This window comes from Ascaphus truei, chromosome 4 (assembly GCF_040206685.1).
Source record: "Ascaphus truei isolate aAscTru1 chromosome 4, aAscTru1.hap1, whole genome shotgun sequence".
Lineage (NCBI taxonomy): Eukaryota > Metazoa > Chordata > Amphibia > Anura > Ascaphidae > Ascaphus > Ascaphus truei.
The window spans coordinates 33554072-33577865 of record NC_134486.1 but is presented as its reverse complement, the minus strand read 5'-3'; the positions used below and the strand labels follow the sequence as shown (position 1 = coordinate 33577865).

The 23794-nt window shown below is 45.5% G+C and overlaps 2 protein-coding genes across 4 annotated transcripts in view; one reads left to right on the top strand and one right to left on the bottom strand.

Moving 5' to 3' along the window:
- The window catches only part of AIDA (axin interactor, dorsalization associated), a 44487-nt gene extending 28545 nt beyond the window's left edge, over nt 1-15942 (bottom strand). Inside the window, exons 1-3 of one of the 3 annotated variants that reach the window (XM_075595554.1) lie at nt 15559-15942; nt 7529-7598; nt 1822-1875 (exon numbers count right to left, since the gene is read on the bottom strand). In XM_075595554.1, the coding sequence (XP_075451669.1) occupies nt 1822-1875; nt 7529-7598; nt 15559-15665 (231 nt within the window). In that variant the 5' untranslated portion in view covers nt 15666-15942. The remainder of the gene's footprint in view (nt 1-1821; nt 1876-7528; nt 7599-15558) is intronic. The other 2 variants (XM_075595552.1, XM_075595553.1) reach the window with 2 other exon arrangements.
- A 140-nt stretch (nt 15943-16082) lies between these two features.
- LOC142492684 (BRO1 domain-containing protein BROX) overlaps nt 16083-23794 on the top strand; it is a 38417-nt gene continuing 30705 nt past the window's right edge. Inside the window, exon 1 of the mRNA XM_075595551.1 lies at nt 16083-16454. The gene's annotated coding sequence lies outside the window, so the exon portion shown is untranslated. The remainder of the gene's footprint in view (nt 16455-23794) is intronic.

Here is a 23794-nt window from a genome sequence, read left to right as displayed (position 1 = left end):
AACATTCCTATGTGCTGCGTACATCCGCGCGCTGTACTGTAACATTCCTATGTGCTGCGTACATCCGCGCGCTGTACTGTAACATTCCTATGTGCTGCGTACCGCGCGCTGTACTGTAACATTCCTATGTGCTGCGTACATCCGCGCGCTGTACTGTAACATTCCTATGTGCTGCGTACATCCGCGCGCTGTACTGTAACATTCCTATGTGCTGCGTACATCCGCGCGCTGTACTGTAACATTCCTATGTGCTGCGTACATCCGCGCGCTGTACTGTAACATTCCTATGTGCTGCGTACCGCGCGCTGTACTGTAACATTCCTATGTACTGCGTACCGTGCGCTGTACTGTAACATTCCTATGTGCTGCGTACCGCGCGCTGTACTGTAACATTCCTATGTGCTGCGTACCGCGCGCTGTACTGTAACATACCTATGTGCTGCGTACCGCGCGCTGTACTGTAACATTCCTATGTGCTGCGTACCGCGCGCTATACTGTAACATTCCTATGTGCTGCGTACCGCGCGCTGTACTGTAACATTCCTATGTACTGCGTACCGCGCGCTGTACTGTAACATTCCTATGTGCTGCGTACATCCGCGCGCTGTACTGTAACATTCCTATGTGCTGCGTACATCCGCGCGCTGTACTGTAACATTCCTATGTGCTGCGTACATCCGCGCGCTGTACTGTAACATTCCTATGTGCTGCGTACATCCGCGCGCTGTACTGTAACATTCCTATGTGCTGCGTACATCCGCGCGCTGTACTGTAACATTCCTATGTGCTGCGTACCGCGCACTATACTGTAACATTCCTATGTGCTGCGTACCGCGCGCTATACTGTAACATTCCTATGTGCTGCGTACCGCGCGCTATACTGTAACATTCCTATGTGCTGCGTACCGCGCGCTATACTGTAACATTCCTATGTGCTGCGTACCGCGCGCTATACTGTAACATTCCTATGTGCTGCGTACCGCGCGCTATACTGTAACATTCCTATGTGCTGCGTACCGCGCGCTGTACTGTAACATTCCTATGTGCTGCGTACCGCGCGCTGTACTGTAACATACCTATGTGCTGCGTACCGCGCGCTGTACTGTAACATTCCTATGTGCTGCGTACCGCGCGCTATACTGTAACATTCCTATGTGCTGCGTACCGCGCGCTGTACTGTAACATTCCTATGTACTGCGTACCGCGCGCTGTACTGTAACATTCCTATGTGCTGCGTACCGCGCGCTGTACTGTAACATTCCTATGTGCTGCGTACATCCGCGCGCTGTACTGTAACATTCCTATGTGCTGCGTACATCCGCGCGCTGTACTGTAACATTCCTATGTGCTGCGTACATCCGTGCGCTGTACTGTAACATTCCTATGTGCTGCGTACATCCGCGCGCTGTACTGTAACATTCCTATGTGCTGCGTACCGCGCGCTGTACTGTAACATTCCTATGTGCTGCGTACCGTGCGCTGTACTGTAACATTCCTATGTGCTGCGTACCGCGCGCTGTACTGTAACATTCCTATGTGCTGCGTACATCCGCGCGCTGTACTGTAACATTCCTATGTGCTGCGTACCGCGCGCTATACTGTAATTGTGACGCGCTTTGAGTCCCATTGAGAGAAAAGCGCTATATGACATAATAATCTCCTAAAGATGTGGGGAACTTAAACAAAACGATTCCCACTTACAGACTGACAAGATTATATACCAGGGGAGGACTTTATTTGCTCAAGTTTACAGTGTGTTAAATCTCATATGCTTAATGACAACTAATTCACATCAGTGGAACAGTAAAATAGAATACGTACCTGTAAGGCGGCACTTCGTAGTTCTAGGCATGTTGCAATTTTTCCAATGGTTTTCTGTAAGGGTAAACAGACAAGATGGAGAACAGGTTTGAGGCCATCAGGGGTTCATTCTGAGCATACAAGTAACAACCACTTACCAAATGGGATCATTTAAACTAGTGTGCAGTTGCATAAAAGGAAAAATAAAGAAAGACCTGCTGATGTAGCAGAATTTATTACACCCTTAACGTAAGGTCACGTACAAAATAAAAGTGTTAAATAACAAGTGCATTCTCGTTAACCATTGATGTTAATACCATTAATGTTAAAATAACGCACCAGCGTTTACCGGTGCAATAAAGCCTGCTACATCTGTACAATCAATCATACATGTAAGTGTTGAAACATTGCAGACTGAACAATAAAAATAATAATTTAACAGCATAGACAGGACAGTTACGGTGTTGTTTATTCCATCCATATAAATCAGTTCTGTGTCCTCTGAGGACCAAGAAAGAGGCAGGACAGGAGGAAGGTACATAACCTCTGCAGACACATTGTAAGCCAATGCATTGCTTGCCCCACTGGCAGTGAAAGGGATTAATGTAATGTACACACAAGAGAAAACATAATGGAACAACTCATGTCTCAATTTACACTTCAAATTAACTTTCAAAAGACCATTCAAAAATACTTCCTGTTCTGATTGTCTTTTTTTTTAATCTTAATTTTTTATTAGTTTTTTTTCTAACAGTTGTGGGGGGGAAGGGGTAGGGGAGGGTGAAGGGTACAGAAATAAAGAGATGGGGTAATGGGTGAGAGGGGGGAGGGGGTAAGGAATGGTGCAACATTCCTGACAATCATACTTCGCATATATAGAAATACATTATACATGTTCACTGGAAATAAAAATACTCTTTATTACTACTATTGGAGAGGGGGTTGGCTTACCCATCGGGTAACCTGGATAGCACAGCAGATTGTCTTTTTAATACATCACCAAGATTTAACCAATGACACATTTTTCTGACACTCGTTCACCCTAGGTGAATGTGGGACTGCTTCTTTAAGACATGCCCCCCTTAGAGGCAGACGTGGGAGTGAACAGAAGCATCATAAAGAGGCACAGTTACAAAAAAACGCCTCCCATACAGGAGGCGCATGTAACAGGGTAAATGTACGGCCTCTCATGGCAGCGTAATGGGTTTCCTTAAATAAATATATTCATCCTTAAAAAGCAGCAGTCCCCATTTCTTTAGGTACCAGAACCCATGGGGTGTCCTCCTGGGACCCCGTTCCCAAGAATTTTCTGTTCATTGCCTTCCCCAAACAACCAAAATCAGGAGAAGGAAGGTTCTTGCTGTTGTGGCACTTAGAAGTGTCTGATGTTTGCAACAAAGGAAAAAAAACATGGGACTGCAAGTTTAATGAAAATTACAATAAGACATTTTTTTTCAAAAGGCATATTGTGTCACACAGGAGATAGCCATAACACATGTAATTGTATTAGAATGGAAGTGTGTGGCAGATGATTTTTTATGTTTGACAATAACGGTACTCTACAGGGGAAAAAGAAATGAACCAATATGTTCCCCCCACAGTCATTTTCCATCTGCAATTCCTTCCCTGCCAGTCTCTTGCAGCCTTCTTCCCTGGTTGTCTAGCGGTGACATAAGCCTGTGAGACTTGAGATTCTGGACCCAAAAAATGGCAACGTTCTATCAGTGAGAGTCCACTAAATCCTACGAGACAGCACATACTGAAACCCAAGCTGAAAACCAGTGAGACCAAGACCTACAGTGACCTTTGTACATTTTGAAACACTACAAATAGACAACTCCAAGCAAGCAGCCAAACTTCAGTCCAGACCAAAAATTCATTGTTAACAAGCATATATCTCTTACTTGAAGTCATAGGCTAGCTGTCATTTTAACGTTTGAAGTTGGGTGTGGTTGCTTGACAAAAACAGCCATGAATAATGCTTACTGGTACTTTGCCAACATTTTTATCCAGTTTCCATATACATCCTACCCAAACTATTCGAAACCTCAAAATCCCTGAAAAGTCATAAAGTCTATTACGCGTGGTGTTTTGAATATTACACACCGGTGGATGTGTGTGAAGTTTAGCAGACTCAGGAAATAACGCCATTCAGATGCAGGAGAAAAAAAAAGTAAAAACCGTTTGAAAGAAACTGTACTGCAGTAATGGTTATTAAAGGAGGTGGGAGGGGGGAGTCAGATACAAAAAAAAAAAAGTGTGAACAAGTTAACTGACTGCTTTCCTAAAAAAGAAATGTAATTGGCAATCATACTAAACAGTTAAAAAATAAATTTAAAAAAAACAAAAACAAAAAACACGTTTTTTGTTCCTCTTCATCAAGAAGATGTCAATTGATCTTTACAATGTCCTTGGAACTTTTAGCATACATCACAAGAGCTGGCACACCGATTGCCCTTATGACATTCGCCAACGTACTAGTTAAACCTGTCCATTCCCCACAGTTCCAAGTGCAAAGGAAATGTAATCTTAATACATAACCTTGACAGCGGGGGTCATTGAATAAGCTATAGGCCCGGTTGTTCCTTCCACAAATCCCAAAAAGGCCAAGGGTAATTTCCATCCCCAAGAGTTAAAGGAAGCCTCATTTCATAACATAAGAAATGAAGTGAACCAAAAAAAAGTATACCCCGCACTCAAACAAGATACAAAAAAAATTGTCCAAAATAATATCTTTACTAAAGAGGACATTCCAAGTACACCAAACCAGAACAACCGAAAGGTTGTTTGATAACCTTTATCAATTAAAAAGGGAAGTAATAAACGTTTAAATATGTAGGAATAGGCCAGAAGAAAGGGTTAGCACCTTGCCCCCCCCCCTTATTTTTCTGACTTGTTTTTTCTGTTTTCTCAATTTTTCTCCTTTCTTTTTCCCCTTTTTGTATTATGCAGGTTGTTCTACTTGTGTACTTTGATTATTTTGTCCTCATTAGGAAAGATCACTTTGGACCACTTTTTCTACCTTGTTTGAGTGCGGGGTAGACCTTTTTTTGGTTCACTTCATTCCTATGTTCGAATTGGTGTGGACTGTCTCCCCAGAACCATTTCTGTATCTCTTAGAGAAATCAACATTTTCTATATAGGTGGTGGTGTCTGTCCACTGATATATACACACAACATAAGAAATGGTTTGCATCTGAAAAGTGCTCCATGCCACATCTGTGGAGCTCTGGGGGTTTTTTGTTTGTTGTGTCAGTGTCACTTTGCTTCCTTTTTAGGATGTGATCGGATTAAAGTCTTATATAAACCAACATATAGGTAACTGAACATCTCACATGACTAACAAGAGTGAACTTGCGACAGCTGCCTTCTCCCTTATCTACGTATGGAGAGGACAAACTATCCGCCCCAAAGAAGGGACAGATGGTCCTGAAAAACATTGCAACATGTGTGGGATGATTTATTCGTGTGACCTTGTTCTATTCAGCAAATTAAACTAATACTTGAAGTTAGCATGCAAGATTTGTATTTTTATCCCCAGTTTGACTGTTCTGCAAGTTCCTCTTTTTTGTTTTTCACACACCTATGGATTGTCGAGAGGGGGGATATCCAGGAACTTATCACCTAGCCTTATTGCACAGTGCGAGTCCGTAAATCGTTTTACGTCTATTCAAGTTTTATATAAACCAACCTATATGTAACTGAACAGGTTGCTTGACTAACGAGAATGAGCTTGTGACCGCTGTCTACGTCTCAGGAAAAGGCCACACGCGGCAAGTCACATACCACAATCAAAATGCTTTCAAATGAACCACAATGGGAATACCAGGTGGAGCCGCCATGTCACCTTGCTATAAGCAAACCCGGATGACTGCTCTGTTGCGGAAGAGATCCGGTCGTGGTGCGCACATCTAGATAGTAAACAGATTGGGGTGATACATAGTGTCCAGGCACAGACGCAAGTAAAAATAACAATTTATTGCAACCTGAAAACCAGCGTTGACTGCCTCGCAGTCTTTATCAAAGTGGGAGCCCTGAAATCTGGATTAAAGCTATTAGCAATTTAAACTTCCTTTGGACTGATAAAATAAATACTTTGGCTGCCATTAAATATGCCATTAAGTAGCTTCCAGAACTAGAAAGGAGTTGAGCTCCATTCAAATGTAATCCTTTGGGTGCCTATGTGCCGTTTTGGGACCAGCACACGGCTTGACACGCCTTTGATCCACATCCAAATGGCAGGGGCATTTGTAGAGTAACTGCTGCCTTCCTCCTCCAGTCCTGATCTGGAAGTGGATCTGGGCATGTGATACCGACACAAGCAATCAGATCACGCCAGAGCTGGTATGTCTGCTGCACTAGGCACTGAAAAAGTTAATTGGACTAATCTTCTCCAGCACGGAGAAGCAGCTTCACAGCATATGGAATAATGTCCTTTGAGGCCTCAAATTAGCATGTATGTGGAAGGAAGGAGGTTCTCTTGCAGGTGGGTGTTCATTGGTTTACTTACATAGCACATTTTCAGAATGTGGCCAAATTAATGGTGCTACCGCTTTAAAAATCAAAATAATACTACTGCAGAACAGAACCCGAATTAGACATGAAGCTGCAGGTGTCCGTAATGAGTAACCGTGTTGACCGCATCGAGCTCTGCAAGTTCCTGATCCCCATTGGATACTGAGCAGTTTCTGAAGCCTCACAGGAACAATTTTCTTGACATTTGTTTCCTGTCTAAGCCCAGTCAGCGATTAAAATAATATTTCAAGAATGTTAAATTGTCTTTTTACTTTATAATGTATAAGACTTCATCTGTATCTCCTTAAAGCAGCAGTTGAGCACTAAAGGCTTGACTTTTGCGTTTAGGAATGTCTTGGCCAAGAGAAAGAGAAACCTTGTTACGGAAGTTTTTTCCTACCTAGTGTTACAGAGCAGAACTCACCCACGGGACTAGAAGGCCCTCCCTGCAGAGATAAATGCAGAGATGAATGGCCCCGAGGGCAGAGAAAGCGCCACGTTTCCCACCTTCTTCTTCGGTCTTGCGGAAAGACATCTGGTCAAGTCTCCACCGGCATTCGGCTGCACTGGGACCCTCCACCACAGTCACTCTGCCGCTGGACACCGTCACCGGCCGCTTCGCCAAGGTAAGTTAATGTAAGGGTTCATTTATTTAGCAGTAAGTGTAGGGGGTCAAGGCTAGGGGTTAGGTTTCCAGGGCAATGGGTTAAGGTTTTTAGGGTAGGTGGTAGCGTTGGTATTAGGGGCTTTCAGGGTAAGGTTAAGAGCTTAACTTGGTGGCGAACCGGCCGGCGAAGAGATGTCCCACGCGGCGAGTAGCGGCTAAACGCTGGCAGAGATTTGGTCGATCTTAGTAAATGTCCCATAGTGCATATCCTACGCATTCCAGTAACCATGTAATTAAATCCCACACTGCTGGCAACTTACCTTTGGAGGCAAGAATGCCTTTTGCTTAAGAACATCCCCCCCCGTGGCACTTGGGGTGGTTCTTTTAGCCAAAACAGGGGTTATTATAAACAGATTTAGACTGCACCAGTTAAAACTATGCATTAATTTGACTTTCCTCACCACATCAGAGATTTACATTTGTACTAAAAGGTGAAAAAAGGTTTAAACGTCAAGTACTGGGCCCCATTATAATGTTTCCAGGATCAGCAATTTGCCCAGACATAGGGAAAGAGGTTGACTCAAGTGCATGGAAATTGACACGTACCTTCTGATCTTCTGTAAGTTCGGAGGAGTTGGCTGGAGCCTGGGCTTCTTTCTGTAATTGCCTCGCTAATCTGCAGAAGACGGGAATAAATGAATTTAAAAGCAGCAGCTCACACTTACAGGAAAAAGTTTAACCCAACCGAAAACAAAATGAACATTAGGGTAGAATAGTGTAATGTATTGTTATTTATATGATTGTCACGTGTATTACTACTGTGAAGCGGTATGTACACTAATGGCACTATATAAATAAAGACATACATACATACATACATATATACACACCCCTCAACACAGGTCTAGCATAATTTGGCTTCCTCTTTCCAGACGCAACTTAAAATCGCATCATACTGCAGAGCATCACTATTCTTTAAACTTTGTGTTTCTCTGCTCCCTTTGGTTTCTAACCCAGAGTAATAAACAGCACAGGTTCTTCCCGATAAAGTTATTATTATACATAAATCTATCTATATAACGCTTTTCTCCATATGGGCCTTAAAGCACTGCAGTTACAAAAAGGAAAAGAGAAAAAACATTAAAAAAGTTATAAGAGAGACCAAACAAGGAAAGATGCAATACAGGATGTGACGGAACTGTAGCTATTAAATGCCGGACACCTTATGGTTCATTAATTAAATTCCAGGGTAAACGGGTAGGCCTCAAGCCTGTTTTTATAGATTTCTAGAGAGGGGGCCTATCGAACTGTACGAGACAGACTGTTCCAAAGAGTGGGAGCAGCGTGGCTAAAAGCTCAAGGAGATTCGGGAAGCTGTTAGGAGTCCTTCATCTGCAGATCAAAGTGAGCGAATAGGAGTGTAGATAACTAGCTCTTTCAGATAACTGGGACCCTGGCCATGTAGTGTTTTGAATATCACCAAGCCAAACTTGAATTACATGTGCCATTTTAAAGGCAGCCAGTGCAGAGAATGGAGAACAGATGTCATGTGGCAACAACAGGTCTGGTTAATCGGGTCACATCAATCTGCACAGCTCTATTCCTGGAAGACCCAGGTAGAGTGCATTGCAGTAGTCCAGGTGTGAGGACACAAAAGGCATAGACAAGTGTAGCAAGATCGGGGAGGGGGATGGGGACCCAATTGCTTAATCCTGGCCATATACTTTGGTGGAAGAATGAAGAAGATTTGATCACAGCTGACACCTGATGTTTAAAGTTAAGTCACCGTCAAGGACAACACGAAGATTCCACACACGGACAAAGTTTAGCAACTGTGAACCCCAAAGCTTAATTCCAGTTGGTTGACCTAGCTGCAGTCTTGTTGTCTTCAGACAGTGAGCATCCACCACAAGCACTTCTGTTTTATCAGGATTCAACATATATTGCTCTTTGCAAGAGGCCAGGTGGAAATAGGACAAGTAAAGGAGAGTGAAAGATCTTTTGTGACCAAGCGAACAAAGAAAATTTGGGAAAGTTATAGGGGCATATTCATCAACACAACTTCGTAAATACTGCTTGTAGGTTGTAATACCCTTTAGGTGACCAACATCTAAATGTTTCATAGAAGGCATTATCGTGAATTTAACAGGATAGAATTTAAGACACCACAGGTCACAAATACTTTTGTTAAGTCATTTTGGCAAATGTTATTTGTGTTTTTTTTACATCCGACGGGTGGACTGTGGGAGGTCCGGTGGTGGAAGTGAGAGGTTCAACAGTGGGGCTGTGAGAAGTCCAGTAGTGTGAGGACCAGCTGTGGGGTCATGGGAAGGGCAGCCCATTGGTCATTTTTGTTTTATTTTAATAATGAAAAGTATTAGAAGAAATGTGTCTCGAATAGCAATAATCCTTCCAGGAGAGGATATTAACTGCCCATGAATGACCGGGTAGGTTAAAGATGCTCCACTCTGCAACTCTTCCACCATGGGCATTAATGGGTAGGTAATGTCCTGTCCTGAGGGGATTATTACTTAAACTGCAATGGTGCCCAGATTGTGATAGTGACAATTTCATGAATAATAATAATAATAATAATAGCATGTTTTTGTATAAAGCTGCTAGTTATACGTAGCGCTTTACAGAGACATTTTGCAGGCACAGGTCCCTGCCCCGTGGAGCTTACAATCTATGTTTTTGGTGCCTGAGGCACAGGGAGATAAAGTGACTTGCCCAAGGTCACAAGGAGCCGACACTGGGAATTGAACCAGGCTCCCCTGCTTCAAACTCTCAGTGCCAGTCAGTGTCTTTTACTCACTGAGCCACTCGCTCTCCCTAGTATCAATTTAAGGGATTATTTAATAAACTGCGAAGTGGCTGATAGCCAAAACTCCCATTAACTTGAATAAACCCCTAAATGTCATAATGCTCATTTGTGATACATGATACATGCTGTACATCCACTAGATGTTCCTAAATGCATTGCTATACTCGGTATTGCTCCATACTGCAGGAAGATATTTTTCAGAGACAGAGGGTCAGAAGATAAAATCCAGTAGAAAACTTTCAGTTTGAGCCACCTTACACAGACCCATGCTTTCTAAAACAGTGTTAAGTCAGAAGACACCTTAAAGCCCATCCAAGGCGTCACGGCTCAACATCGCTTAGTAAATGTCCCCTTGTGCTATTGAGAATATCCTAAGTATTTCAGTAGCAATGTATGTAGAATGCCTTTTGCTAAAGAACATTCCCCTTGGCACTTGGGGTGGTTCTTTTATCCACACAGGTTATTAAACACATAATCGCCATTGTAGAGATAAGTCATTAACTACAGTCCGAGTACTGAGGAAAGGACGATTAAAATGTATTTATACAGGATACATTCTGCATATAAAAAGTAAGGTATTTTTATATGACAAGTTCTGAAGATTAGGTGTCTAATGAGTTTTTCAATAGAAATAGAAAGAAATGCCAAGACAGGAAGAGCATCTAGTGCGTTTTTGCCAAAAACGCACTTAAATTAGTTTTACCTGTACAAGGACGATATTTAGACTGCACCAGTTCAAACTATTTTTCTTTTAAAATTCCATGAGTTTCCAGGGTAAATATTAAACTGAGAGAATATAATCAAGGGCTAGATTTATAATTAGTATACTTCTACATTATTTTTCATACAAGGCAGATTTAACAGTTACTGAGTAGCCTGAGAAGTTTACAAACCAATGGTTATCTTTGTTCCTTCACTAGGGGCATAAGTCAAGGATTAGAATTTATTTTGAAACAAATGTTACAGTGTGTGCTATTCATAGAGGGAACACTGACCGTGACTTCAAGAAGAGACCCAATCTGTTTTAAAACTCTGTACCTGTTAAATTTAGACAGTAAAGAACTCACGTTGGTCCTCCTAAAAGGCATCACAAAATAACAGATATACACTTTTCCAGGATCAATCCAGCTAGTTGAAATTTGAACTGAAACAAACCTGCAACCATGGATGGGCCTTCTGCCACTTGCAGATGTGTGTGTGTTATTATACATTAGAATAAAAACACCAACCACTTACACCGAGCTTCTCAGAAATTGTATAGAAGACAGAACGGTTGCAAAAATAATGCACAATGGGATTATTTAGGCCATATTAAAATAAGTGTTGGGGTAGATATCCCTTTCTTACAATGTTCTCTAGTGTCTCTTCCGTGTATTTTTCCATTTTCTACATTTGTCGGCCCTCCTGAAATTGCTTCTATTCCTCATACTTCAAAACTAATTCAACCGGTAATAAAATAGCCCGTGCTGAGGCGCGCTGAGGCTGAGGGAAAGCGAGTGCTTTCCCTGGCCTTGGTTAGCGCGCCATCCGGGGGCGAGCCAGTGACGTCACGGAGCTGGTTCGCCCTCATTGGGCGAACCGCTCACGTGACCGGCCCTGCGCTCCCGTGAGCGCTTGAAACTAAATTTTTCTTAAGACCTACGCTTCCGCAAGCTTGCGGAAGTGTGCGAGAGCCCCTGCTAAAGCCGCTCTCATTGCGGCTGCAGGGGCTCACTGGTACGCCTCAGCGCCCAGGCGCTGACCATGCCCGAGGCCTTAGACAGGTCTTACCAAGCTCAAAACCCAAACCCACTATACAGTGTGTGTGTGTGCGTGTGTCTCATTGGGAGTGCTACTGGGTTTGTGACCTAATATAGACAAATCTCAAGTGCCCCAATGCTACATTCAATATGACAAGTTATTTTCTACATGACTATGTATTTATATGATTTATTCATACATATGGGTCATTTAAATACTTTGGCCAACATATTTTAAGCCTACAACCACATCACGGAAACCCCATCTCAGCAGGTCCCACCCTACCAATATTATACTGTCATGTATTTCTTCCACTGCATAGAGATACTGCAGTCAACAGCACGAGGAGCGCGACATGTGTGGGTGCCTCAATGGTTACAATTTAAGAAGGACTATATGTGCTGTGTGAGGCCTCGGACATAGTGACTTCTCCCGTACGGAGGTGCACGGAGGCTGAGGGAAAGCGGGTTCTTTCCCTGGCCATACTAGACGGGCTGTGGGGTGCGTGTTGAGGGGTGTCATGGAGCTGGTTCCCCCTCATTGGGCGAACCGCTCACGTGACCGGCCTGTTGCGCCAAGAAATCAGTTCGAACTGATTTCGTGCGCCCGCACGCCGACTGGACGCGAACACTGCCTTAAGGCAGTCTGTTCGCTCCGCGTGCGGACGCATCTACACTGTCTGCTGTACCATGTCAGAGGCCTGAGAGATACAATGCAGTTAAAATTGGATACAAATTATTAATCATTAGGGGCACATGTGTTAGCCAGCTTTAACTTCACCCCATGCTGTTGGCTACACTATTTTGGGGGGGAGTGAGCGGTTGCAGAGGTCCCACGCTCTCCCCAAAGCATTTAAATGAAATGATGGGGGATCGCGTGAGGCCTCTGCAACTCAACTTACCTTGATTCAGAAGGCTGCTGTGACGCGTTGCAATGCATCAAATGATGCCGCGATGCCATGTGACGTCACATCACATGACCGTCGCCATGGCAACGCGGTGTCAAATGATGCCGGCACAAGAGGTGAGGGCGAGAAGGCAGGAGGGCACAACTCTAATAGTTTGCACACCCCTGCTCTAGGCAGCAGGGGAAATACATAAGGCCGCGCTCACGGTGGCAGCGTCGCAACGCGCACGTCCGGGACTCTTACCTGTGTTCCTATTGTAGTTCCTCAAGTGCCCGCTGCCCCTAATGGCGCTGTAGCACGTTGACACTGCTACATTTTGGCCAGACAATAAAATTTGTGAGTTCGGGCTGCAGTCGTGTGACGTCAGCGTCACGTGAGCTGGTACAGCCAATGAGGGCGAACCAGCTTCGTTACGTGTCCGTGACGTATTCGCTACGCCCCCAATCTCCTGCAGCCAAGTGCACATATTGCTGGGGCTGCAGGAGTGCGCGCGCCCGCGCCGCCACCATGAGCACGGCCGAAGACAGTATATTGTTAGGGTAGGACCCGCTGAGATGGGGTTACCGTAACGTGGTAGGCTAAAAATATTTTGCCCAAAAGTAGTGAACTAAATGACATTAAGAAAGAATATACATATATAGTAATGTACTAAATCATTTGGCATACTGGATGTAGCATTGGGGCTCTGTCTTTTGTAATAAAATATTCTTGAGTGATCGACCTTCCTAAATATACCCGATTCCCACATGCAACAGCAATTTACATGTCCTTCCTTTCATTAAAAAAAAAAAAAAAAAAATTATATATATTATATATACAGTATATATAAAAATATAAATCATTAGGGTTTCCTTCAATTACGACTAAATCACATGATTTGTAATTTATCTAGCAATACATTACAAATTAAGGAAATAGATGTAGCTTCACGTTGTACTATTGCAAATACATAAGCTCCACATTTGGTACTTGATTCTGAAGACCATGCGAGAATGTGTTTTCATGAAACAAATCAATAAAAATGTACAGCGATATTCCATGATAATTGTAATTATATCAACCTCTTGTTCTTTAACTCTTAGAAACGCTACAATATCCCAAAGCTTTCCGACACCCTATTTATGCTCTAACATGCCTAATACATCTAGCCCAGCAACTAGGCGGAGCAGGAATCAATGTGTTATGTCCAATATCAATTATTTTCCCTACATCCCCTGCATTGTAGAGCAGTTGCAACCTTACACTGTAATGAGTTTTGCACATAGTCAGCTCTACATAAAGTAAAGAAAAAATGCCAGCCATACACATGTTTACTTTTATGAAGAGGTAGAATGTCGCCCCATGTAGCCAAGGTCCTTCTGTGCAAGATTTTCACTGCCAAGTGTATCAAATATTGTAAGTGCAGCATGTTAGAGCAGCCACAGGGGGCAGCACAGTGTTGAGAAACGGTGTTCGTGGAAGTGTGATATTTTTAGTACCACTATTTCTTCTTCAAGAAAATGTCTTTTGCAACGCATTCCTTCTATTTTAAGCTGGTAGCCACAATATGAATTTACATATTCAGATTAAGAGTGCTTTGTCCCATTGTTTAAGTCTTTAAATCGTGTACATGATCACAACATTTTTTTTAAGCCATTCTACCTAATAATTTATATTAGTTTTCTTAATTGGCAAAGTCTCACAGATCAATCTACTTATTGGGAAATCCTAATAATAATAACAATAACAACAGTATGTTCTCGTATAGCGCTGCTAGTTTTATGTAGCACATTACAGAGACATTTTGCAGGCACAGGTCCCTGCCCCGTGGCGCTTACAATCTATGTTTTTGGTGCCTGAGGCACAGGGAGATAAAGTGACTTGCCCAAGGTCACAAGGAGCCGACACTGGGAATTGAACCAGGTTCAAACTCAGTGCCAGTCAGTTTACTCACTGAGCTACTCCTTCTCTCCAATGGGATCAATAGCAGAACAGCAAGTGGCAATCTGATAGAGAAAAACACTCTCAAAAGAATTCAGATTTTTTTACTGTATGTGTTTTTTTTTTTTTTTTAAAGAATGCCAGTTGTATTGGTAAATAATAATATTATAAGTACCAAGTAAGACTCCCCAGCTGTGTGTGGAGATTTGATCTTTTTTCACATTCACATCCTGCTGGGAGACTCCACCCAAAACCAGCAAGAGCGTTTGGGTGGAAACCGGAGCAAATAAGCCTGAAACTGAAAGCAATGCGCTTCATTACTAAAAAAAAGTCTCCAATCACTTGAAAAATACAGTGTATAAAATGGGAGGAATGCCTATTTCTGCAGTTTCTGAAAACGTTATTTTGTCCCGTCCAAACGCCAGTACAAGCCAAAAAAATTGGGGAAATAGATGCTTCACAAATACCCAGCACTAAAAACGATATATAGGGAAAAATTAAGAAATATGAAATAAAAAAAAGGTACTGCAGTTTTAAAGCAAATATTGTATCTCAATCGGTCTCCCTTTCCTACGTAACATTTCTAATAGGAAATAGGAGTAAAGTAAGGAAAAGGGAGTGCTACTATTCAAGCATTTGACTGTCAAACGGGGCTTGGAAAAGCATTGCAGGATCTCCTGGCACAAAGGGGGTTACATACTGTATAACCATCTTGCATGAGATACTACTTGTACACCTCGTTTATGAGGGGGAAATATGTATGTCTTTATTTATATAGCGCCATTAATGTACATAGCGCTTCACAGTAGTAATTATTGACATTATTTCCTCTCTGCCACAACCTCTTCCCCCCCCCCCCCCATACCCATTGTAGATTCAACAGATTGACTACTTCTTGAGTGGTTGTCACTGTCATAGGATCTGCTCTCACAGAACTCAATATGGTTCACCCTATTAAGTCACCACAGCCATCAAGAGGTTCATCCTACTACAGCCATCAGCTGTTCTCTCAGACTGCCACAGGATCACGTCCACCGGGTGCCCCCATAGGTTTAAACATGATTTACCCTTTAACAAGAATAATACATAGATTAAACCAACTATCTGTAAGCTGTCCACTGAAGTGGGAGACTTCCATCGCAATATCTGCAGTGAGCTCCAGCCCCAGTGTGATGAGAAAGCCGAGTGTGTGCATGTGGAGGAGGACGACACAGGGGTCTGTGAGCGGAAGCAGGGGCCACTTACATGTGATATTCATCAACCGCTTCCACTAACTGCCCCCAAGAGTCAAAGTCAGTGCCCTTCCTGAAGCTGGCGAGCAGTCTCTGCAGCGTTTTATTCATCTCACTCATGGCTCGGGCAGCTCACACCCAGCGGGGCACGGACACCGGGAGGCGGCGGCAGCTCAGGTCAGCATCACCGGGGGCCGCGGCCATTCAAGTCCGTGACAAGGTACACACACCCGGAGCGGTCCTCACGTATCCAGCACTGCCGCCTGCTCCCGCTGCCCCTCCTCCGCGGCCAAGCCCATCACATCGACAGACAGGAAAGCTCCAACGCCCATTCATAACCCGAGCACTTCCCCCTTTGCTGCCATCTGCGGCCCACGCCTCGTTTTCGCGGAAAACCACGCCCTCTTTCCCGCTGTAGCCCTTCCCTTTGCGCGCGTTGATTGGCTGAGAGGGCTACGACGGCCACGCCTCCCTATAAATACTTTTCTACTCGCACGCGCCGTTACCAGAGCAACTGTCCCTGCCTCGCGGCTCGGCGGTGACCCGCGCCTGCTCGGCTAGAATTTACTATGACCATGACGTCATCGTCATAACACTGGGTAGTGGGCGTGGCCTGTCTTCTTTCACCGATGACGCGGCAGAGGGAGGGAAGGGCAAGTGAGGGCAGTGTTGCGCATGCGGAAACGGGTACGCCAGGTTTTCCCTTGCCTGGCCCCCTCCTCCCCCGAGCCGCGCAGGGTTTCATCATAACCAGGAAGCGGGTTATTATGTGACAGCAGCCGCAGCGTTCCCACTCCCACCGTCACATGCGCCAGCGTCTCCGGGGGGATCTCCTGTGTGATCCTGCAGCCTGTCCCGAGCTTCAAAGACCCCAGCACCGGAGAAGGGGACCAGGCCCCAGCCCTCAGGGTAAGTGCTGCGCACCCACAAATATAACCCCAATACACGCAGAAAATAATCACAACCATTCTGCACAGCTCCACCCCCCTGTCTGTCCCCACTATCCCCCACATATCTGTATGCACAGCTCCCCCCACCCGCCTGTCCCCACTATCCCCCACATATCTGTATGCACAGCTCCCCCGCCCCGTCTGTCCCCACTATCCCCAATATATCTGTATGCACAGCTCCACCACCCCGCCTGTCCCCACTATCCCCCACACATCTGTATGCACAGCTCCCCCCACCCTGCATGTCCCCACTATCCCCCACATATCTGTATGCACAACTCCACCACCCCGCCTGTCCCCACTATCCCCAATATATCTGTTTGCACAGCTCCCCCCACCCTGCCTGTCCCCACTATCCCCAATATATCTGTATGCACAGCTCCCCCCACCCTGCCTGTCCCCACTATCCCCCACATATCTGTATGCACAGCTCCCCCCACCCTGCCTGTCCCCACTATCCCCCACATATCTGTATGCACAGCTCCACCACCCCGCCTGTCCCCACTATCCCCAATATATCTGTATGCACAGCTCCACCACCCCGCCTGCCCCCACTATCCCCAATATATCTGTATGCACAGCTCCACCACCCCGCCTGTCCCCACTATCCACAATATATCTGTATGCACAGCTCCACCACCCTGCCTGCCCCCACTATCCCCAATATATCTGTATGCACAGCTCCACCACCCCGCCTGTCCCCACTATCCCCAATATATCTGTATGCACAGCTCCACCACCCCGCCTGTCCCCACTATCCCCAATATATCTGTATGCACAGCTCCACCACCCCGCCTGTCCCCACTATCCCCAATATATCTGTATGCACAGCTCCACCACCCTGCCTGTCCCCACTATCCCCATTATATCTGTATGCACAGCTCCACCACCCCGCCTGTCCCCACTATCCCCAATATATCTGTATGCACAGCTCCCCCCACCCTGCCTGTCCCCACTATCCCCCACATATCTGTATGCACAGCTCCCCCCACCCTGCCTGTCCCCACTATCCCCAATATATCTGTATGCACAGCTCCACCACCCTGCATGTCCCCACTATCCCCCACATATCTGTATGCACAGCTACATCACACTGCATGTCCCCACTATCCCCAATATATCTGTATGCACAGCTACATCACACTGCCTGTCCCCACTATCCCCAATATATCTGTATGCACAGCTCCCCCCACCCTGCCTGTCCCCACTATCCCCCACATATCTGTATGCACAGCTCCCCCCACCCTGCCCGTCCCCACTATCCCCAATATATCTGTATGCACAGCTCCCCCCACCCTGCCTGTCCCCAATATATCTGTATGCACAGCTCCCCCCACCCTGCCTGTCCCCACTATCCCCAATATATCTGTATGCACAGCTCCCCCCACCCTGCCTGTCCCCACTATCCCCAATATATCTGTATGCACAGCTCCCCCCACCCTGCCTGTCCCCACTATCCCCCACATATCTGTATGCACAGCTCCCCCCACCCGCCTGTCCCCACTATCCCCAATATATCTGTATGCACAGCTCCACCACCCTGCCTGTCCCCACTATCCCCAATATATCTGTATGCACAGCTCCACCATCCTGCCTGTCCCCACTATCCCCCACATATCTGTATGCACAGCTCCCCCCACCCTGCCGGTCCCATTATCCCCCACATATCTGTATGCACAGCTCCCCCCAGCTCCCCCCACCCTGCCTGTCCCCACTATCCCCCACATATCTGTATGCACAGCTCCCCCCACCCTGCCTGTCCCGACTATCCCCCACATATCTGTATGCACAGCTCCCGCCACCCTGCCTGTCCCCACTATCCCCCACATATCTGTATGCACAGCTCCCCCCACCCGCCTGTCCCCACTATCCCCAATATTTCTGTATGCACAGCTCCACCACCCTGCCTGTCCCCACTATCCCCAATATATCTGTATGCACAGCTCCACCATCTTGCCTGTCCCCACTATCCCCCACATATCTGTATGCACAGCTCCACCATCCTGCCTGTCCCCACTATCACCAATATATCTGTATGCACAGCTCCACCACCCCGTCTGTCCCCACTATCCCCAATATATCTGTATGCACAGCTCCACCACCCTGCCTGTCCCCACTATCCCCAATATAGGTGTATGTACAGCTCCACCACCCTGCCTGTCCCCACTATCCACAATATATCTGTATGCACAGCTCCCCCCTACCTTGCCTGTCCCCACTATCCCCAATATATCTGTATGCACAGCTCCACCCACCCTGCCTGTCCCCACTATCCCCCACATATCTGTATGCACAGCTCCACCACCCTGCCTGTCCCCACTATCCCCATTATATCTGTATGCACGGCTCCACCACCCGCCTGTCCCCACTATCCCCAATATATCTGTATGCACAACTCCCCCCACCCTGCCTGTCCCCACTATCTCCAATATATCTGTATGCACAGCTCCCCTCACTCTGCCTGTCCCCACTATCCCCACTATCCCCAATATATCTGTATGCACAGCTCCCCTCACTCTGCCTGTCCCCACTATCCACAATATATCTGTATGCACAGCTCCCCCACCCTGCCTGTCCCCAATATAGCTGTATGCACAGCTCTGCCACCCTGCCTGTCCCCATTACCCCGGATATATTTGTATATAGTTATCATATCCCCGCTTAGACGCCTCCTTTTCTAATGTAAACACATCTAATTTAGTTTGCCTGTCCTCATAGATCACATTATCCATCCCCTTTATTTATGCAGCTGCTGCCTGACATTGGGCACTATTGCAACCCTGCTGTCTCGAAGCACCCCTAAATCCTTCTCCATCAAGGGTTCTCCTAATTTTTGCCCCATTTAGTTGGTGGCCTGTTTATTCTTGCTTCCCAAATGCATAATCGTACATTTATCTGTATTAAACCTCACCTGCCATTTACCTGGCCACGCTTCCAGTTTATCTTCTGTAGAGAAATTGTTTCCTCCCTTCTTCCTTGCAGATTGTAAGCTTCTTGGGGCAGGAACTTCTTACTTTTCATATCCATATTTAAAAAACTTATGGTGGATACAAAAAGTGACAACCCTTCCACCGTATGATGTACAGCAAATAAAACTTGTGGGTACATTTGCATGTCTATTGGGGGCCTCTCCATTATCTCTTAGCACATTTGTGAAGGTGTTTGTTGCTCATACAGATGCCCTGCGCTCTTCTCCACAACATTCAAATTGATTGCCAGGGCTGAATGCTGGACCTCTGTATGGCTATGATTTATAGCAGCTCCGGCTGGGCGTGCGCGCGTTCTCGTGAGGTCATCATAGCGATGTGTCCGAAAGGCATGTGCACTGCAGACAGGAGAGAGGGAGCGTGGCCGTGAGCGGTTCGCCCTCATTGGCTGAACCGCTCACGTGACACAGCCGTTGCCTGCTGGAAACAAAATCCCAGGTCTGTTCTGTCTGCCGCCCTGCAGTTTGTGTCTGCGCGCGGTATGTAAACATACATTGCAGCGTCGCACGGTCTGCAGTTTCTGGTGTAAGCTCTGTCTTTCCTGATGATGCCTCGCCATGGCGCTGTGATGTAGTGACGTCACGTGAGGCCGCAGGTAAGAGGCAGGGGGGCGCGACTTAGAAAGTTTGCACACCCCTGTATGGCATATAATACTTCCATTGCAGACGGGGATTCTGGGCAATATGCAAATGAGCACTCAGTGTTTCACTTTTTGTTTGTTATCCGCAATAACATGGACCCCTATAAACCTATATCAGCTGTGTTTCACAACTTTTACAGCATAGCCTGGGTTAAAGGAGTGCATGGTCCGCAAACTTACTCACATTCAACCTTACACAAAGTTGGGATAATTAAAACAAAAAAAAGTGACAAAAACCCTCCACCGTTCAGCATATAAAAATTACCACTTGCAAATATGCACCGGATGCAGAATTACAGCTTTGTGGTGTAAAAGGTCCAAATCCTCATCATCATCCCAAAAAATCTCAGATTTCAGAGCGGTGCGATGGAGGTTTTCTCATTTTTATAAGCAAAAAAGAGGTTTTAAGCTGAGAGAAAATGGGGACAAAATGATGTTTGTATTTTAACCCTTTGTAGCGACGGGGTTCATATCAGGAAGTATCTGTAATAATGCGGTATATTGGGGGCATATGCAAAAGTTGGACTTGATGGATCCTTATTTCTGTTGATGTCCATTTTATAATATGAGCAGAAAAAACAAATCTAGCGCTGAAGGACATATGATTGCTATATTTGTAGATTCAATAAATATATATTTGAATAGAAATACAATAAAGTCATTATTTACTTATGAGTCTCCCTTCAATATATATCCTAAGAATTGTGTTTAATTTATTTATTTTTAATCTTGAATGCAAAGAATAGAAACCAATAAATAGAAATACAGAGCGATGTGGTCCCTCCTGTCTTCCTGCTTATAGAGTATGTAATCTTGCACTGGGTAACTTCATATGTTCATAGCTCCCATAAAGCTCCTCACCGGGTATAGAGTCAGAGGGACAGCAGCACTCGCAGAATAATCAATGGCTACTGCTCCCCCAGGTGAAACCGCTGGAGTCTATGTTCTGTATTACTGTGTATTTTCTTGATATTTACCCTTGCATGGGCTGGTCCTGTTGTGGAAGAGGTAGGTACTCACTGTATCTTTAGCTCCTGTTTTTTGCAGATTCTCCTGAAATTGTAGCGGATGTCTGGCGTACAGGCCGCAGTAGAGACACGTGAGAAGCAACAGAAATCGCCGAATGAAGGCAGATGGGACAGCGCACTGCAAAAAAACAATCGGACCAGAGAGATGCTGCAATATAAAATTGCATTTATTTAAAACACATTAAAAGGAACCAAAGAGCCTCCAACACGTATCACACGCCAAACAGTGTGCTTTATTAAGTCACCCTGTATGGTGTGAAACGCGTTGAGGCTCTTTTATATGACTTACATTTTATATCGCCCGATTGTTTTTTGGTAGTGCGCTGTCTCATCTGCCTTCATTCGGCGACTTTGTTTCTTGCTTCTCGTGTATTATAATAATGCAGTTTATATACCACTGTCTTTTTGTAAGGGAGTACAGTGAAATAAACTTCAGTTTTGTGCTGCTCTCTGCACACTAGACATTGTACCTCCCCAGGTAAAGATGGGAAATAATTGAAACGTACATTAGGATGAAGGGATGAGCGTGACCCTGAAAGAAAGAGTTTAATCATTTGAATTATTTGTATTATGGTGCCAACCACGTGATGGTTAATAATCTGTTGTTATAGTGTTTTTTTTCAGACATCTGCATATGACTGACCATGTTTATGTTAATCATTATTTGGAGGATTTCCGTATTTACGCGTAGCTCTGTTTAGCGATATATTTATATATACATACAACTAGTGGCTTTTTATAGGGGAAAATGTGCCGGAAGCTTAACCAAAGAAAACGTGATGTATAACTAAAATGGATAAATCATTCAGCAAAAAAAGTAAGCATTAACCCTTTTAGAACATAGTCTGCTATGCAGAGATGCCCGACTATTTTACAGGCTTTAGGATCACCACTAATGTCTTTGTGGACAATTGTCTGTGAGCCACTATATTTTATCATTTCTGTGTCATATTGTACACAAGATGCAGACCAAGAATACACTTGCTTATGTATGAATGGAAACAATAAATACGTGTATGTTGTATGTATCAATGTAAGTAGCTTCTTAGGCCACGTCCATAGAAGGACAAGCCGCGCTGAGCCGTGCGGACGCTCCGCGCTGAGCCGTGCGGACGCTCCGCGCTGAGCCCCGGCATCCTCAATGAGGATGTCTTTAGAGGGGGCTCACGCGAGCGTCCGCAGGCGTGCTGAGGAGTTGGATTTTTCAGCCGACAGCCAAGCTGTTTTTCAGCGCGCTGTCGGCTGAAAACATCCAATCAGCGCGAAGCAGCGTCAACGTCACGGCGCCGTGACGTCGGCGCGTTAACGCCGGTGCGTCGCGGGTGATTGGCCCAGCGACGTCACTGCTCCGCCTCCCGATCGCGCCCGCTGGCTCGCGTCAGCGCGGTTCAGCACTGCTCCCATCTCTAGGCTGCGTCCATGTTGCTTGCGCGCGAGAAATTACATTAGGGTAACGTGATTGTGTATAGTGTGCGTGCGCACGTGAGCGTTAGCCGGAGAGCTGCTTGCGGAGACGAGCTTTTTTTTTTGTCTTTGCCGCGCAAGGTCGGGTCACCGGAGCGCTTCGTCCAATGAGGGCGAACCAGCTCCGTGACCTCACGGCCCCGACACGCCTCCCTGTCGCGTCTACCTACAGGACAACTCGCCCCAGCTACATGGGAGTGTGAGGTCACGGCGTCTGTTTCACGCCCAAGCAGCGTGGACGCGGCCTTATGTTTTTGTGTTTGTACTAATAGCCCTTTTTTATATCTATAGTTGATTGTATTCCCCACTCCTCTTCACCCCCCCCCCCCCCCTCCTTCCCTGCTCGAAAAATGGTAACATTTAACATTTTTGTACCTTGGCTTAAAGCGGCAAACAAAGCCCCCCCCCCCCTTTTTTAAAATTTTTTTTTTATTATTGTTATTATTTTCCCCCCTACATTTTTTCAGTACAGAATTGAAGCAGGGGGTCCCCAGAGCTGAACCCCATTCATATAATCTCCGGGGACCCCCTGCTTCCGGAGATACCTGCACCCCCTTCAGAGGTCTGTATCGCCTACAGCTCTCTGCAGTTTTGAGCTTCCTCGTCACATGGGCCAATATTAAGCTGCACCTGATGACATCTCGGCTTCCTTTTGGCCCACGCAGCCCGGCAGCTTTGAAATGCAGACACATAGTGAACCCCAGAGTGGCTACTGGCACCCCTTACAAAGTTAAGTACCTCCGAAAGCAGGGGGTCCCCGGAGCTGAGACTCATGGGCTCCGTAGACCCCCTGCTTCAATCCTGTATTTAAAAAAAAAAAAAAAAAAGTAATGACTGGGACTGCCTCTTTAAAGCTCGTAGTGCCAGCGAGGTCAAGAATGAATCGTAGTACCCGTTACTACTTTGTTGCTGCTAGACAAGTCTGAAACACATTGCCTTGCATGATAGTTTATTTGATACAATTAATAAAGGGGTTCATTGGACTTGTCAGACGTCACATGGTTTTGAGAATGTGAGTTTCTGTCCGACAGATTAGTACTTTTACCAGCAGATTTCGGGCACCTCTCGCTGGCACTTCTATAATCTGCTCATATCGATGTCATCTTCTCTGAGTCACGTGCTGGGTAAAGTTTAGTTCGTTTAAAGCTCCACCTCCTAAGAGTAACAAAGTTCCCTTGTC